The sequence below is a fragment of the Alosa alosa genome, chromosome 16 (genome assembly GCF_017589495.1).
Source record: "Alosa alosa isolate M-15738 ecotype Scorff River chromosome 16, AALO_Geno_1.1, whole genome shotgun sequence".
NCBI lineage: Eukaryota > Metazoa > Chordata > Actinopteri > Clupeiformes > Clupeidae > Alosa > Alosa alosa.
The window spans coordinates 27,844,076-27,860,371 of NC_063204.1; the positions used below are offsets into that span (position 1 = coordinate 27,844,076).

The 16,296-nt window shown below is 47.8% G+C and overlaps 1 protein-coding gene across 1 annotated transcript in view; it reads right to left on the reverse strand.

Annotated features, from left to right (window-relative positions):
- LOC125309599 (solute carrier organic anion transporter family member 5A1) overlaps window positions 1-16,296 on the reverse strand; it is a 55,324-nt gene that overhangs the window by 7,357 nt on the left and 31,671 nt on the right. Inside the window, exons 3-7 of the mRNA XM_048266630.1 lie at window positions 15,687-15,819; window positions 14,962-15,176; window positions 10,142-10,306; window positions 3,566-3,764; window positions 459-618 (exon numbers count right to left, since the gene is read on the reverse strand). Of these exons, the coding sequence (XP_048122587.1) occupies window positions 459-618; window positions 3,566-3,764; window positions 10,142-10,306; window positions 14,962-15,176; window positions 15,687-15,819 (872 nt within the window). The remainder of the gene's footprint in view (window positions 1-458; window positions 619-3,565; window positions 3,765-10,141; window positions 10,307-14,961; window positions 15,177-15,686; window positions 15,820-16,296) is intronic.

The following is a 16,296-nucleotide window of genomic DNA, read 5'->3' on the forward strand; positions in this document are numbered from 1 at the left end:
AATTGTGATATGATATGTACTGTACATGCCTTTACAGGTTTTATGCCCCATGTTCATAAACTGCTGTATCTGATACAGTCAGTATTGCTTATGGTGACATACTGTTACAGCAACTGGACACTTATAATTATTTATGGCATCATATGACATCGTCCATACCAGTATTAGGGCATTGATGTTTGTCTTATGAAAACACAGTTCAAGATACCGTACAGTTACAAGTCACACAGAGGAAGCCAATGATGATGAAGTGACACAGAGAAGAAGGGATAGAGGAAGAGAGGTAGAGAGAGAGAAAAGGGAGAAGGGACAGAAAGAAATAGAGAAAGACACCCATATTCATAAATAGCTGTTGAGAATGTTATAGGAAAAAGGAGGGGAGTCAAAGCCTTGTAAACGCCAGCTGTGTCAGCTGTGTGTGTCCAGTCCTGTCCAGTCCGAGGTGGCGGTACACTCACCCCGGTGCTGTCATTGCCCACGGTGCTGCAGCCGGCCAGGCAGGGGTTGAAGTAGGTGATGCCATCGGAGCCGCACACAGGGGCGTACTCGTGGATCTTACAGCCGCAGTTCACATTACAGCTCCCTGTCAGGTTCCTGTGCGTCATGGTGAGCGTGGGCCTGGAGAGGGAGAGAAAGAGAGGGGAGTTTTATTAAAGACAGGCAGAGAGAGAGAGAGAGAGAGAGAAGGGCATTTTATTAAAGACATTACATTTCCATGTCTTGTTTTGGTCTAGGTTTGGTTTAATTGTCTGTGTGTCAGCAAGATTATGCAAAAAAACTACTAGTCCAATTTTCACAACCATTGGTGGAGGTGTCTCGTATGGGCCATTCAATTTTGAAGGTGGTCCAAATCACAGGCCGAATCCAAACAATGTTTTCACTTCTTTAGCTCTTTGAGATTTCGCTTTGCCATTTGGCCTTTGTGGACGGCTGTGCTCTCCCAGAGCTTTCTAGTTCATTTATGCAGATTAATATACATTTTCATCTGAGCGCTCAAACCATTCACTTGGTTTTGCAACTTTAATACATGCAGTTCCTGTAGCTCATCAGCCAGAGAGAATTTTAGAGAGAAAGAAAGTGAAATGGTTAACAGTGGACTACAAAAAACAGGCTCATCAACACCTGTGTTGTCCTAAATGTACTCATTGCTCAACTTTGAAACTTATTCTCAAGCTTTGAAAAAGATACATCAAATTGTGAAACAGGGACGCTCTTCTAGGAAAAAGATTTTTTTCAAGCCTTCCTCTGCATCCTTTAATAATGGAAAGACCAGGTGGAATGCATATTCTCCCAACAATGTCACAGTCTATGCCATGTCTGAGACCTCAAATCGTAACCTTTGTAATCCATGTGGATTAAGTCTCTTCAGTCATTGACAGACACAAAAACACCTGGAGGAAGTCAGTGACGGCATATAAGACAATTGGAGAAGGGGAGACAGAGGAGAGGGAGAGAGAGAGGGAGAAAGAGCGAAAGAAAGAGAGAGGGAGAGATGGAGAGAGAGAAAGAAAGACACCCTGTATACACAGCCAAAGGGAATGTGGTGGGAACCAGGAGGCCAAACCCTGCTCCTCTCTCCTGTAAACACAACGCAGTCAACTGTGCCTCCTGCTGACTCAGCGCCGGCCGTCCCAGACAGAAAAACGGAACCCTCCACACCGACCACAGCCGGCCCACACTGAGGAGGATGAACCCATCGGCACTGATTCACAACGACCCACAAAGGCCAGGGGGGGCTGCTGGATGGACACCAGGAAAGACCTGCATTTCCAGTCATCTCACTGTACTACTGTATATCTGTATACCTTACCAGCAAGGGGTCCGTATAAGGTACTAAAACACAACAGATCTAGTCAAGCCTTGTTTTAAAATTAGCTACAGAGGGTCCCCACCCAAACATAAACACTAACAAACAAACACACACACAGAAAGAAACACACCTTTCCTGAGAAGCCAAGTGATGAGATAATGATTTCTGTGCAGCTAAACTAACACCAGAACCCGTCACTGTCTCCACCTGGAACTGGGTGCAGTCTAGGCTGGTTAATCTGCCACTGCATTTCTCCCCGTGACATTTCCAACTTGAGCTAATTAGACGCTAGCGTCGTTTCGGATTCCGCTTGGGCTCGTCTTCTGGACACCATGTCTTCATTAGCACCAATCCTCCATCCACAAGCTCATTAAAGTTGTTTTTGGAGTTGCTGTTTTTTGGTCTTTTTCTAAACTCATTTCTGGCCATTTTTGCCCGTCTGTCACAATGCTCAGTATGTGGCACAACAGCGTCAGACACCTGCTGACGAGAGGACACTTTACAATAAAAACTCATTAATAGCTGAAAGTATCATCTTCACGGGCGTCGCTGGTTTAATCGCACCAGAGGCTGCAGGAGATGTGAGAGGGCAAAAGTAACCATATATGTCTGTGCCTGAAATAGACTTCTTCAAACAATGCAGACTTTCTCCCATCCTACTGACTGTCTTCTTTCTGGGTGTAGATAAACTCTGACCACGTGGCAAGCTGTGCCACCTTGAGAACTGGGTCGACACAACCTGGGAACGCAAAGGGGGTTGGGGTCAGGAGGCTAAATCGCACGGCTCTGAGAAGCAGCGAGCCACCATACGTTACAGTGCACCAGGGTCACTGTTAACATTCCACAAATGAGTTTTAAGCTGACCCCCCCTGCACAACCCCCTTTGTTTCTTTTATGCGAGGCCCCTCTTAGTTTCCTGTTATGTCTTATACAAACACTCCTACTCCGCACGGGTGTGTGGGTGCAGGGCAGTGCCTTCCCAGCAGCAGCAGTGGCTCACAGCTCATACCAGAGCTACAGTGAGCAAAGTCAGCCACAATAGCTGCCTTGTGGTGGTGGTGGTGGGGGGGGGGGCTTTGCCATCTCCACAGCCCCTGGACTGGAGGCACTGAATGGGCCTCACGGCATTAGCACGGCCCCATAGCACAGGCCAAGAACAGGCTGCGCATATATGGGATATTTACACACATTTAGGAGAACACAAGGGGGCTGTGTGTCAGAGTGATTTAAATCCCCGCCAGAGCTGCAGTAGCCATCCCCCCAGGCCCAGGGCGCAGTGCAGCATTCCGTCTGTGCAAGCTCTGTGCACCAGTACGAAGCAGCAGTGCACCACTGCTAAATGGACACACAGAGGGGCGCTACCCTGATGGCTAAACAGACATGTAGGGCGAAAGGTTTGTAAAGGTTTGTAGGGAGACGGACAGCAAGACAGGCAAATCAATACATACTGGAGATACTGATAAACACAGACAAAGACGCAGACATACTGGCAGACAGACACAGACTGACAGATGGATGGACAGAGAGAGAGAAAGAGAGGAAGAGAAAGAGAGAGAAAGAAAGAGAGAGAGAGAGAGAGAGAGATGGGCAGTCAGTTAGATGGCCAGACAGATGGGCAAAGGATTTTCTTTGGCAGTATGGGTGGGTGAATATTTCACCAAACAGACAGCCGCCAGTCAAGCAGGCAGACTTAGAAAGACAGACAGACAGATGGAAAGCAGTATGAGTTAGACCAGCAGGCATGCAGGTGCGTACCCTGTGGTGTAGGGGATGTTGATGCCGCCCAGGTTGATGCTCTCGCAGCCCACGATGAACAGGGTGGAGAAGCAGAGGAGGGACACGCCGCTGCAGATCATGGCCAGCTTGGCCGACTCCCGCGCGCCCAGCTTCAGCTTCTTAATGATGTAGCCGCCCAGCACGATGCCCACCCCGGCACTGGGCACAATGATCACGCCTACGGACAGGTGGACAGAGAGAGAGATGAAGAGACAGACAAATAATCAGTCAATACAATGATGGGAGCCTGAAGATACATTAGATTGAAATGGGAGTGAGACGAGACAAATATTAAGTCATATCAGTGTACCAAGCTCAATGATCAGCTTACCTAAGATAAGTAGAAAAAACATCATATATTCAGCTCTGTTAGAGTTGGCCTAGAGTAGGATGTCTCCATATTGTCTGATAACTAGCATTCTGTGCAATGAAAAAGCACTATATTCTGTATAAATAAAGACTTACTTACTTACTTACTGATCAATTCCCTGCACATCCGTTGATGTTTTCTGTTTGTTTCATAAGTCTGCATTAAAAGTCAACTTCCTCCTCTACTAAACGGCTGAACTAATTAGCTTGGCTGTGCTGCATGCATATAAACATTCATGGCAGCGTGACAATTTGAATTTCAATTGAAAGAGTGAGACTGTGAGGGTGTGTATTTGAGTAGGGGAGGGGGAGAGAGAGTGTGTGTGTGGATATGTTTGTATTATATTATATATATGTAACACACACACACACCGAAACACACACAGAAAGAGAGACAGAGGAAGAGAAAGACAGACAGATGGAGAGAGGGAGTGGAACAGGAAGAGATATTAGGTATTATGCAGCATAAAAGAAGAGGTGAAAGATGGAGAGAGAGTGAGAGAGAGAAAGAGAGAGAGGGGGAGAAGAGAGCGAGAGACACAGTGATATCCCTTGAGTGGAGTGTAACTGTGTCTGATGTGTCCACAGGGCAGCTGGAGAAGAGACAGGCGATGGCAGCACCAATTACACCCCGCTTACTCATGCGTCAACGTCAGCTCCCCCTGCTCTGGCAGGAAGTGATGTCGTTCCCCCCTGACAGACACAATCTGGCTGTTCCGTCGTGATGAGCTTGTTGGGAGTCCTGACTCAGACCAGTAGGCGGGCCACTTAGGGGATCACTGCTGCGCGCTGAAGCGATGGAAGGGAGCGCGGTGTGTGGACGAGTGGACTGTATGAGAGGACCTGAAGGGGAGCAGGGGCACTCGAGCAGCCCACAAGTGTCTCAAGGAAACGCGCCACCAGGACAAGGCGTTTCACTGCACAGACACGCTATAAAAACAGCCTCCGTGACATCTGCGTCACACACATAGTGCCCAGACCATCTGCAGACCGATATTCCAACAAGGATATCCTGCACTCTCCCTGGACACCCTCAGAATCTCCTATGTCTAGGTTTGCCTGGAGCCACACACACTGGCTCCATTGAACTCAGCCTTTCCCTTCAGTTCAGCTGCTGCACGGCGAAGCCAAGCAAGATGCCAGCCTCTTTCACTAAAGTCCACAGGCTTTCACCGAGGCAAAGCAAAACACACTGACATTGGCTTGGCCACTGCCAAGGCTCTCCGGGGTCTAGGGGCAAATGAGCTGTAAGGACAGCCTGTCCAGGGGATTAGGCTACTGCGGCTAACAGAAAGAGAAAGAGAGTGAGTGAGAGAGAGAGAGAGAGAGAGAGATAGAGAGAGAGAGAGAGAGTGAGTGTGAGAGAGAGAGTTGGCACTATCATGACACAGGGAGACAGAGAGAGTGAAAGAGAAAGAGAGAGTGGGTTGGCACTGCTACCATGCTGCCATTGAGGGGCGACCGCCTCAAACAGGGCCCACACACGTGCTAGCCGCCCGCTACTGCAGCTAATTTCGCTGGATTTAAATGTCAAAGGCGTGCCAGCCAGTGCCGTGCAAATCCACTGGACATGCGCAATAAGAGCAAGGCTGAGTGCGTGCCAGCCAATCAAATCTCTGCCCTGAAGGGGCCGAGACACAGAGAAGCCAATCAGAAGACAGTGTCCCAAAGGGGCCAAAACACACAGCAGCCAATAGACGCCCAGCCTATCTGACATTTCCTCATTTCAGAATCGCTCATCTGATACCACAGATGGACGCTCATGGCTGTGACCATCTCTGGTGACGGCCAGCTGATCGACAGCGCAATAGCATCGTATTACATCTTCAGTTATGAGATAGTCGTTCTGCAGCACGCCCTTACACAGCCTAGCCCTGTGCCAGCCAGCACACACACATGCCCAGGAGAGGCTGACTCTGAAATGGCTCCGCTCCACCACAACTGGGCCCCATCCACATAGACATGCACTGCCATCTGAGATATGCCTCAATCAGTAACAGTATGAGCATCACTGGGCACCTGATAGACTGGAGCTAATGACCAGCTAAAAAGCTGAAGAATCTTACACAGGACATTGCATTTTTACTGTGACGACTGCATTTGAAAACAGCCAGAACTGAATTAAATTACATTTAATGAAACCGCATGATCCACGCCCAATCTGTACAGACATAAGCTGTTGGCTAGATCCCCTCCCTATATGCGACTCAGCATGGGCATAAAATAGAGCTGTCCTCACATCAACAAGCACCAGACTGCCTAAAGCTTCTGATCATCTCCAAAACGCATCTGCTCTGGGGCGTTAAAAGCTCACTCAGGATTAAAAGCACATGTTCTCAGAGCCAAGCTGAGCAGACTGGAGGAAAATCCAGGTAAAAAAAGAAGGAATACATTAACAAGTCTTTGTAAACTGTAAAAGCACAACTGCACATCCTCGAGTTAAATTTAGACGTGCGAATGTGTGAACACACATAACAAGAGAGAGGGGGAAGAAAGAGAGTGAGTTCCGTACTCGAGTCCCCTCCTGTGCGTCACGCAGAAAAGAAAGACCGGAGAAAGAGAGAGAGAGAGAAAGTGATCGGAGAGAAAAGAAGAAGGATGGAGGTAAGGCAAAAGAGAGAAAAAGAGAAAAAAAGCAAGAGCGCGCTCAGACGCAAACATAGTGAAGAAGGGGAAAGAGGAAAAACAGGAAAGACGTGGGGTGAGGACAAGAAAACACAAGGAATGCCGCAGGAAATGGATGGCTCAGGAGAAAGAAGGAAGGAGAGAGAGAGAGAGAGAGAGAGAGAGCTGCTTAAAGATGTGCTGTCTGAGTCAAAGCGTGTGTACGGTCATGCCAAGCAGGACTCCCTGGAGAGGCTGTGGGGAGCAGTGGGGTTGGAGGAGATGGGAGGGAGACAGGGAGTCAGGGAGGATGTCAACCACACAACAACAACCACCCGACAACCAGTGGTGAAGAGAGGGCCGGTGGAGGTATGTAGGAAAGGACAACATCAACAACAACAACAACAGCCAGGTGCAAAACACCACATCAGGGCATGGCCTTGATGAGCAGAGCTCACTGGGAAGCTGTGTTGCGGAGCCAGTGGGGGGATTGGGGGTGTGGAGAGCTGGAGCCAGTGGGGGGATTGGGGGTGTGGAGAGCTGGAGCCAGTGGGGGGATTGGGGGTGTGGAGAGCTGGAGCCAGTGGGGGGAGTGGGGGTGTGGAGAGCTGGAGGGAAAGGCTGAAAGAAGAGGTCGTGCGGGCAGTATGGCCATGCCACACTCGGCCATGTCAGAGGGACTGGTGTGGCCAGCTGGCAGCGGCAATGGGGTGGAGGGATGGGGAGGAGGGGGTGGAGGCAGGGAGGGCAGTGACCAGACAGAATGCTACAGCACATCACGCTGGGTCACGTCACGTCTCATCATCAGGATGGGCACTAATGAGCCGGGTGGGCTGACAGATAGCCTCTCTCTCTCTCTCTCACTCACACTCATTCTCTTCCTCTCTCTCTCCCTCTCTCTCCCACTCTCTCTCCCTCTCTCTCTCTCACACTCATTCTCTCTCTCTCTCACTCATTATCTTACTCTCTCTCTCTCTCTCTCTCTCTCACACACACACACTCACCCCCACCCCTCTCTTTTGCTCTCTCTCCCTCTTGTTCGATCAGCAGCCACCATGTTTCTTGCTGTTGTTGTTGTTGTTGTTGTTTAGCCAGCTTCTTTGGTTTCATTATGTATGCATGGTTTCTCTATAATGTACAGATACATATTTAAATGTACCTACTTTTGTCCTGAGATCCTTGTTCAGTGTCAGTGACTCCCTGTCTCATTCTCTCTCTTTCCCTCTCTCTCTACCTCTTGTCTCTCTCTCTCTCTCTCTCTCTCTCTCTCTCTCTCTCTCTCTCTCTCTCTCTCTCTGAGCCACCATGAGACTCATATGAGAGTCTGTGTGCTGGGCTAAAGGGAGATGGAGATGTGAGTTCACACTGCCTCACTTTGTTTCCATTCAAAAGATCATCTGCTGCAGCAGTCCTTAATGAGTGAGTAAGTTGAGCTTGTTAAAACATATAAACATCTGTATTATAAATGTTCTTTCGGAGTGAAAGCCAGACCCAGCAACGTCAGCATGCTGCCACGGCTAGAGAGGAAGGACATATTAACTCTGTGAGTCAGAGCCTTTGTGTATGTGCCTGATTTATAATTGGCTTCAAATCCATTAAAGTGAACATAGTCTGCCATTACTGCCCGTGAACACACTCTAAGTACATTTACCACTATGACTGAGTGGCATAGGCAGTGGCACGCATGGTTAAGAACACACTGATAGGTTTCTAATATTTCTCATTAGTACTTGCTAAAAATGCACACACACACACACACACACACACAAAGCTTAATGTCCTGGGCTTATGTGGAAGGTCTGTTTTATGACAAATGACAGGGATCACCTTGACAACAAGCTCTCCAAGGCCTTTTTACCAATTTGGTTTAAATGATTGGACCGGATGTAATCTATTAGAGTACACTGCAAAGTTGCTGGCCATGGACTTCCAGTCCAGTAATCTCCGAGCATCACTAAGCAGCGGATGTCCTTGTGTGTGTCACTCCACTTAAGCAAGACATCCATGTCGTGCGTGTGTGGAGTAGTCACGGTAACCATCCAACCAAATTGTCTCTCTCTGGCAGTATCCTTGGCAACAGGGCTGAGGAAGCAGCCCGCACCGCTGAATCTGTGGCCTGCTGGTTGGCAATATGGTCGCTTTTGACGCAGGAGGGCTGGTCATGCTTTATTGCAGATTGTGGTGCTCAATCTCAACCTTTTTCATAATACAATGGTGTGTGTGTGTGTGTGTGTGTGTGTGTGTGTGTGTGTGTGTGTGTAATCATAAGGATAGTGTCTCATGTATCAACCACCGTGTTGTGACAGGATGCTAACGGACTGAAGGACACAGAGAGTCCGCTGTGGCTATTCTTACAGGCCTGCTTGGGTCTCAGGGGAGCGTCCAGAGTGCAGCACTTACTGCCCAGCACTGCCTGCTGCTCTGGCTAGTGGTCCAGGAGTCTGGCTGACTCTGGGAGGAGGCCAACCTGGTCAGGCCCAGGTAAGGCAGAACTGCACCAGATCAGGGTCAGGACTGATCTAAATACAGCTACTCGTTGGAAAGACACTGGTGCAGATCAGATGGACTTTGAAGCATGCTGAGGCGACCGTCGCTCCGGCTATCTATCGGCTATCTATATAGATAGCTATCGGCTATCTACCTGAGAGGACCTGGATGAGGAGAGCCCAGGCCTGCCCTAAACGAGACAAGGGTGCACCGAATCAAGGTCCAAACCCGACCCAAAAAGGTGCTCTGGTCATCAGTTCATAAAGCACAAGGATATCTGGACTGAAGCCAACCCTGATGCAAGCAGGATCGAGACCCAGGTCCAGTTCCATCACAGTTCTATCAGATCTGGAGCCAGAACTGTTGGGAGAGGACACTACTAGTTGGCTGTGCGCTGATAAGCATGACAGGCTCTTTGCTGCACACATAAAGGCATAGAGGCGCAGCGCAGGTATGGTGGGGGCAGACATGGACACCTTGTGATGTTCCTACATGTCTGTGTGGCCCTCATCTCGTGCCTGAGGGCAAGATGGGCATCTAAGAAAACAAAAATGTCTTCTCTCATGTTGTCGTCTTTGTGCTAAATGGTGCCTGCTTCTGTGTGTGTGTGTATGTGTATGTGTGTGTGTGACATAGCTTTCAGCTGATACGCTGATGTGTGTCTGACTACGTGTGTAAAAATGTGTGTGTGTGTGTGTGTGTGTGTGTGTGTGTGTGTGTGTGTGTGTGTGTGTGTGTGTGTGTTTTGAGAGAGAGAGAGAGAGAGTTTGAAACAGATGGCAGGTAGTGAGAAAAATGATTGCCAGTGAGACATCAGAGATGTGAAAGCGAGAAGAAGAATAGGGGAGGAAGAGGAAGAAAAAAAAAGAAGAAGAGGAAGGAAAAAAGAAAGGGGGATGTGTAGTAGTAGAGGTGTAGACAGAGAGCATAGAGGAACAGAGCACAGAGCACAACCAGTCAGAACAGACAAAAGACCGAAGAGAGGAGAGGAGAAGCAGAAGAGAAGTGGAGATAGTGAAAGGGGTAAAGGTTGAGATCAGGGAGAAAATAACGTACGTTTTCATAAGCGAGCGGTCCCAGAGCATGCTGTCTTACCGGTGTAGATGCTGGCACTGGATGCGGGGATGCCGAACTGCGACTCGATGAACTTGGGGATGAAGGTGATGAAGGCGGTGACGATGGCGCTCTCGGCCGTGTAGGACAGGCTGACAAACAGGAACGTCATGTTGCTCAGGATCCGCACTGCCGCCTTGGGCATGTCTAAAGAGTGACCACACACGCACACACGCACGCACACACACACAAAAGAAAGTTCATGTCAGTGAGTGTGTGTCCCCATCACACTGGCCACAGCAACATGCCACTGCAGAAGAGGGCAAGTGTGCCCTCGGAGCTGGCCAGAGGACATTCGTCACACCAGGGGGTCACCCGGCGACTGCTTCATCACCAGGCCTGTCCATCACATTGCTCCAGACAGACAAACACGCAAGTACACAGCAGAGAGATGCCATGCTAGAAATAAGCGGTTTTGGCTGGCTCTGTCTGAAATGAGGCAGAAAGTAAAGTGCATTCAATCAGATTAGATTAAACTGTCTTTTCAACACAGCAAAACTACAAAACGCAGGCCCTCACTTTAGCAGAGAATGGGTGAAGATATAGTTGATGAGAGAAACATTCTCAAAGTTTGTTCACGTTGTCCTACCAAAACGCTACAACACAACCTCTAGTCTAAACATTGTGTTTTTAATCTTGGTGGACTGAGTGTGGGATCTAGAAGGTGCTAGGCAGAGACTTGCAACCTTGGGGTACTGACGGGCCGACTGCTTACCACGCTTCAGTGCAAACCACGCAAATCGATTCTTAAATGAATTGGTTCTGAAATGGTTCAAGAGCTCTGGTTTCCCAACAGTGTGTATGTAAAGTATGTGTGTGTGTGTGTGTGTGTGTGTTCCTTAAACTTGACTGAGAACAACACTAAGGACTCTTATGCCACCTCAGACAGCACTGTGCCCCAACCGTAGCTCAACACGCTCCACTCTGCGCCATTGTTCAGGAATGCTAATCCCCCGTAATCAGCCTTTTATTTGCTCCTGGACCTATGACTTGTCACGTTACACACGGCAGCCTCCCCGCCGGAAAAAAAAAGTGGAAAATCACCCAAAGCCTGGGGCGTGAAGAAAAGGAACAGGATTATGTGCTTTGAGAGTTTAATTAGGCCAGGGTCTGAGGAATTCAGAGCGGAGACCGCTCTAAAAAGTCAGGGATCGGAGACACTGCGCCTCTGTTGTGTGCTAATCTCACTAACCCAGATATTTAAAAGGGAGAGTGGAACTGGGTTACACAGCGTCGCTCAGTGATGGTTGAAAGCACTGGGGCGGTAAGCAGGGGTCATTGGGGTTGCCTAACTCTCATCCCAGATGACTTCCTGCCGAGTTCATAGGAAACCCTTATCTAATACACCTGGCGAGACACAGTGTGTCTTATCAGGCAGGCAGAATACACCTTGCCACTGTCACCTTTTTACATATTTCAAAATTATATATAACTGTTGTGGAAACGACCTGTGGGTCGTTTCTGTGTGTTCCTTGTGTCTGTTCTCTCATTGTGTGTCTTCTAGGCCGATTGGTGCAGCTGATTGGTGTGGTGATGCAATTGGACGTCACGGCCGCCTGCCCCTGTATAAGTGGCTGGCTGGCGTCATATTGGAGCTCTCGCTCTTGCTCGCTTCGGAGATCACTTTTTGTTGCCGCCGCTAGGGCCAGCCTCGGGCCCCGAGCAACCACCATCATTTTTTCCACTTCCTGGGGTAAGAGAGCAGGAGTGAGCGCCTGGCTGCAGAGGCCTACTTTCTAGGCCTTGTTTTGGTAGTGGCTTCTGGTCAGTTTTTCCACACTGTTTTTTTGTTTTGTTATTTAAACTATTTTTGTATTAATAAATACACGTTAATGTTACATTTCGTTGTCTGCCCGTTCTTCACGATTCAAAACGATATCCCACAAGCCCTAGACAGGGATATCGCTGAAAGCTGGGTCTCCGAGGGCCCCCGGATTCCCGCAAGTGTAATTCGGCTAATCTGGTTAAAGCGTAGATATTCACCACAGCACCTGTTAACCACGAGCATGAAGCAGTGCAAAATGGGATCATAATAATTAAAATGGTAATTGCCGCGTTCCATTTCAGGGGAAATGCTAATGTCGGTCTAATTCGGGAGTAAAAGGCAGATGGTTAAATGATGAGCGTAAAATGCCTCAAAATCATTTTCCACCATTTCCAAACGAGGGAATAATGGATGGCTCTACATGCTGTTATTAAAAACCTAATGCAGATGTGGTAAGCATAGGGCCCAAAGTGGATAATAATAGATCACCACCAGCGTGTTATGTGAACAACGTTCAGTCACTGAAAACAGTTGATGAGTTCATATTGTTCATATTAATTTGTTTAACAACTGTTCTTGCAGTGTCCCTAAATTTCCCTCAGAACAAATAAGATGTCTGTCTGTTTACAGTCAGTTTCCCGTACAGAGGGCCTCTTATTGTAAGAGCAGAGAAGCCACCCGACAGAAATCAACAATGAATTGGTGCATGTAATTAAGGTGAAGGGAGAAATATCACACAAGAGGCCATGTAGGGCTTTTCCCCTCTTTCCCTCTCTCTCATACAGTCCCTCTCTCTTATACACTACATACATACATACATACATACATACATACATACATACATACATACATACATACATACATACATACATACATACATACATACATACATACATATATACATATATACATATATATATATATATATATATATATATATATATATATATATATATATATATATATATATGTATGTATATATATATATATATATATATATATATATATATAGAAATGGACAATCATTACCTCCCACATTTGTTATTCACACACTGAATAAGCAACTGCAGTTTGACAGCACCATCCTGTTTAATTCATACAGAGTATGTATTTTTAAAAAAGACTTTAAACACACACTCACACACACAGATGCACATACACACACCTAGTCTGAAGTGCTGCAGCACTGTGCATGCCTTTTCTCACACAGGAAGTGTGTGTGTGTGAGTGTGTGTGTGTGTGTGTGTGTGTATCTTGTCTAGCTCAGCAGCAGCAGAGAGCTCTAATGAGTTATGTAGGTGTTCTCCGGGGACCTCATTTAGGCTAAAAGCAGACTCGTCACCGCAGAGGAACAATATGACTGCTATTAATCCCTTTCCTTCCTCGGCGAAGGCGGTTCCGTTTGATGCGCAGGACGAGCTGGTTCCATCAGTACAGCACATGCCAACAACTGTCTCATCTTCAAGCCTCTGCCTTCGCTTTGAACTTCACTGGGGATCCCCCTCAGTCTGCAGATGAACCAGCATCGTCTGCTGCACCAATCTCCCTCACGTCTGAGTCAGTGTGGATTACAGAAATTCTCCTTTTTGATTTCATTTTGTAGCATCTCCATTGAATTAAAAAAAAAAAAATCACTCAGTCATTGCTATTTCAGCTACTACTGTTGTTGTTGTTGTTCTCTTCACTGATATTATTTGATTACTTGACGTTTTGCTGACGACACAACTCTGGTGGGTCTCATCACCAAGGGCGACGAGACTCAATACAGGTTGGAGGTCGACCTTCTGACCACGTGGTGCAGGGACAACAACCTCCTGCTGAACGTCAGCAAGACCAAGGAGATTGTTGTTGACTTCCGGAGAGGTCACACCCAACACCTGCCACTGACCATCGACGGTGCTGTGGTGGAGAGAGTGAGGAGCACCAAATTCCTGGGGGTGCACATCAGTGAAGACCTCTCCTGGACCACCAACACTGCATCACTGGCGAAGAAAGCTCAGCGCCTGTACTTCCTGCGGAAACTCAGGCGAGCAAGTGCTCCACCAGCCATCATGACCACATTCTACCGAGGCACCATTGAGAACATCCTATCAAGCTGTATCGCTGTGTGGGGCGGAAGCTGCACTGAATACAACAGGAAAGCCCTACAGCGCATAGTAAACACAGCTGGAAGGATTATTGGTGCTTCACTCCCCTCCCTGAAGGACATTTACACCTCCCACCTCACCCGCAAGGCGACCACAGTTGTGAGTGATGCAAGTCACCCCGCTCACAATTTGTTTGATCAACTGCCCTCTGGGAAGAGGTACAGAAGCCTGCACTCCCGCACCACCATACTCACCAACAGCTTCATACACCAGGCTGTTAGGATGCTGAACTCTCTCCCCCCTCTCCCCCCTCCACCCTCAGCTACATAACATCCTGGACTTTGGACCCACAATGGCTGCCTTGCACTACTCCACTTGCACTACTCCACTTGTACACTTGCACACTTTGCAACTTGTTGTTGTTGTCCTGTTGTCCTGAAAACACTTCTGAACACACTTCTGCTGCTCTTACATAACTTGCACCACTATGCCACTTGCATACTTAGGTAAAACAAAACTACCTCAGCCATTTATTGGCCTGACTTTTGCACTATTATATTGACTGTCTACTGTATGCACAATTGCACAATTTCAACTCAGATTTTGCTGCTCTTATTTTCTTCATTGTATGTGCCTTCTTATTTTTACTTTTTATATTGTTTACTTGAATGTTATGTTTGTCTGTGGACCTAATTGGTAAAATATGTCTTGTCTCCACCGTGGGATAGTGGGAAACGTAATTTCGATCTCTTTGTATGTCTTGACATGTGAAGAAATTGACAATAAAGCAGACTTTGACTTTGACTTTGCTTTGGGTAAGAACGTTAGAGCGCAAGAACGTAAGAAAAGCATCTGCCAAATGGGTTAATGAGAAAATGACAAAGTAAATTGAGTTAAATCTGTAGTAAAGAGCACAGGGGAGGGTGTGTGAGGCCATACATCAGACGTACCTTTGATGTCCTTGCCGAAGCCCATGGAGGAGGTGACGGTCTGGCCCTTGCTGTTGGACTTCTCCTTCATGACCTCGTCGTCGCTGGACACGTCGTCGGCAGCGCTGAGCTTTTTCTTCTTCTTCTTGTGGCGCGGCGGCAGCTTCTTGGGGAAGGTGAACATGGGGAAGATGACGAGCAGCATGGCGATGGAGCAGAGCAGGAAGCCACTCCACCTGGGGGGGGAGGTCACAAGCTGAGGATGTGGAGGAATCTCTCTCTCTCTCACTCACTCACTCACTCACACACACACACACACACACACACACACACACACACACACACACACACACACACACACGCACACACAGTTCTCCATGCACACCGACAACATATTTCATACAACTGTGCACAGACTCCTGTTGTAGGTATTCATAAATACCCACAACACACTATCAACTTGTGTGTGTGTGTGTGTGTGTGTGTGTGTGTGTGTGTGTGTGTGTGTGTGTGTGTGTGTGTGTGTGTACAGATGACATGAGTCGACCAATGTGGATCTGTAATGCTTGTACACACACACACACACACACACACACACACACACATCATTACACAGGTAAACACACATCATGACACACTGATGGCACTCACTCATACGACACTGACACGTGCACACACACAAACACAATCACAATCACAGACACAGACACACAGACACACAGACAAATAAAGACCAGCTCACTCACCAGTTGCCCACGAAGCGTGGGTCACTCTGGTCAATGTTGACGATGGTTTTGGGGTCCACGTAGAACCCAATCAGAACTCCGCCAAGCAGGTACCCCGCTGCTGGACCCAGGGCCCCCATCACGTACATGATGGCTGCAAAACACACACACACACACACACACACACACACACACACAGATTTTAATTATCAGTTCCAGAATAAGCTCACATCCGTAGATATTAGCCTCCCCCAGGTGCAGGGCAGGCATTTCCGCCTCACCCATTAAACCTGTTAATGAGTCACTATGTTACAAGGAGACAAGGCCTGGAGGCCCAGCCAAGGATGAGGAGAACCAGTGACATTTCAGAGAGCGAGAAAAAGAGACCGACAGACAGAGAGAGACAGAAAGAGATAAAGAGAAAGAGCGATACACAGAGAGGGGAGAGTAGAGAGAGAGAAATGCCTCCTCCTTGCTGCTCACTATGTATATTCCTGCCATAAAGAAAGGACATGCTGAGGTGAAATGTATACCACCTAAATAAGAACATACACTCAGCCACATGGACACATGCCCGCACAAACAAACAAACACTATAGAAAGCTCCTTTTGAATTTGAATTTCAATTTGA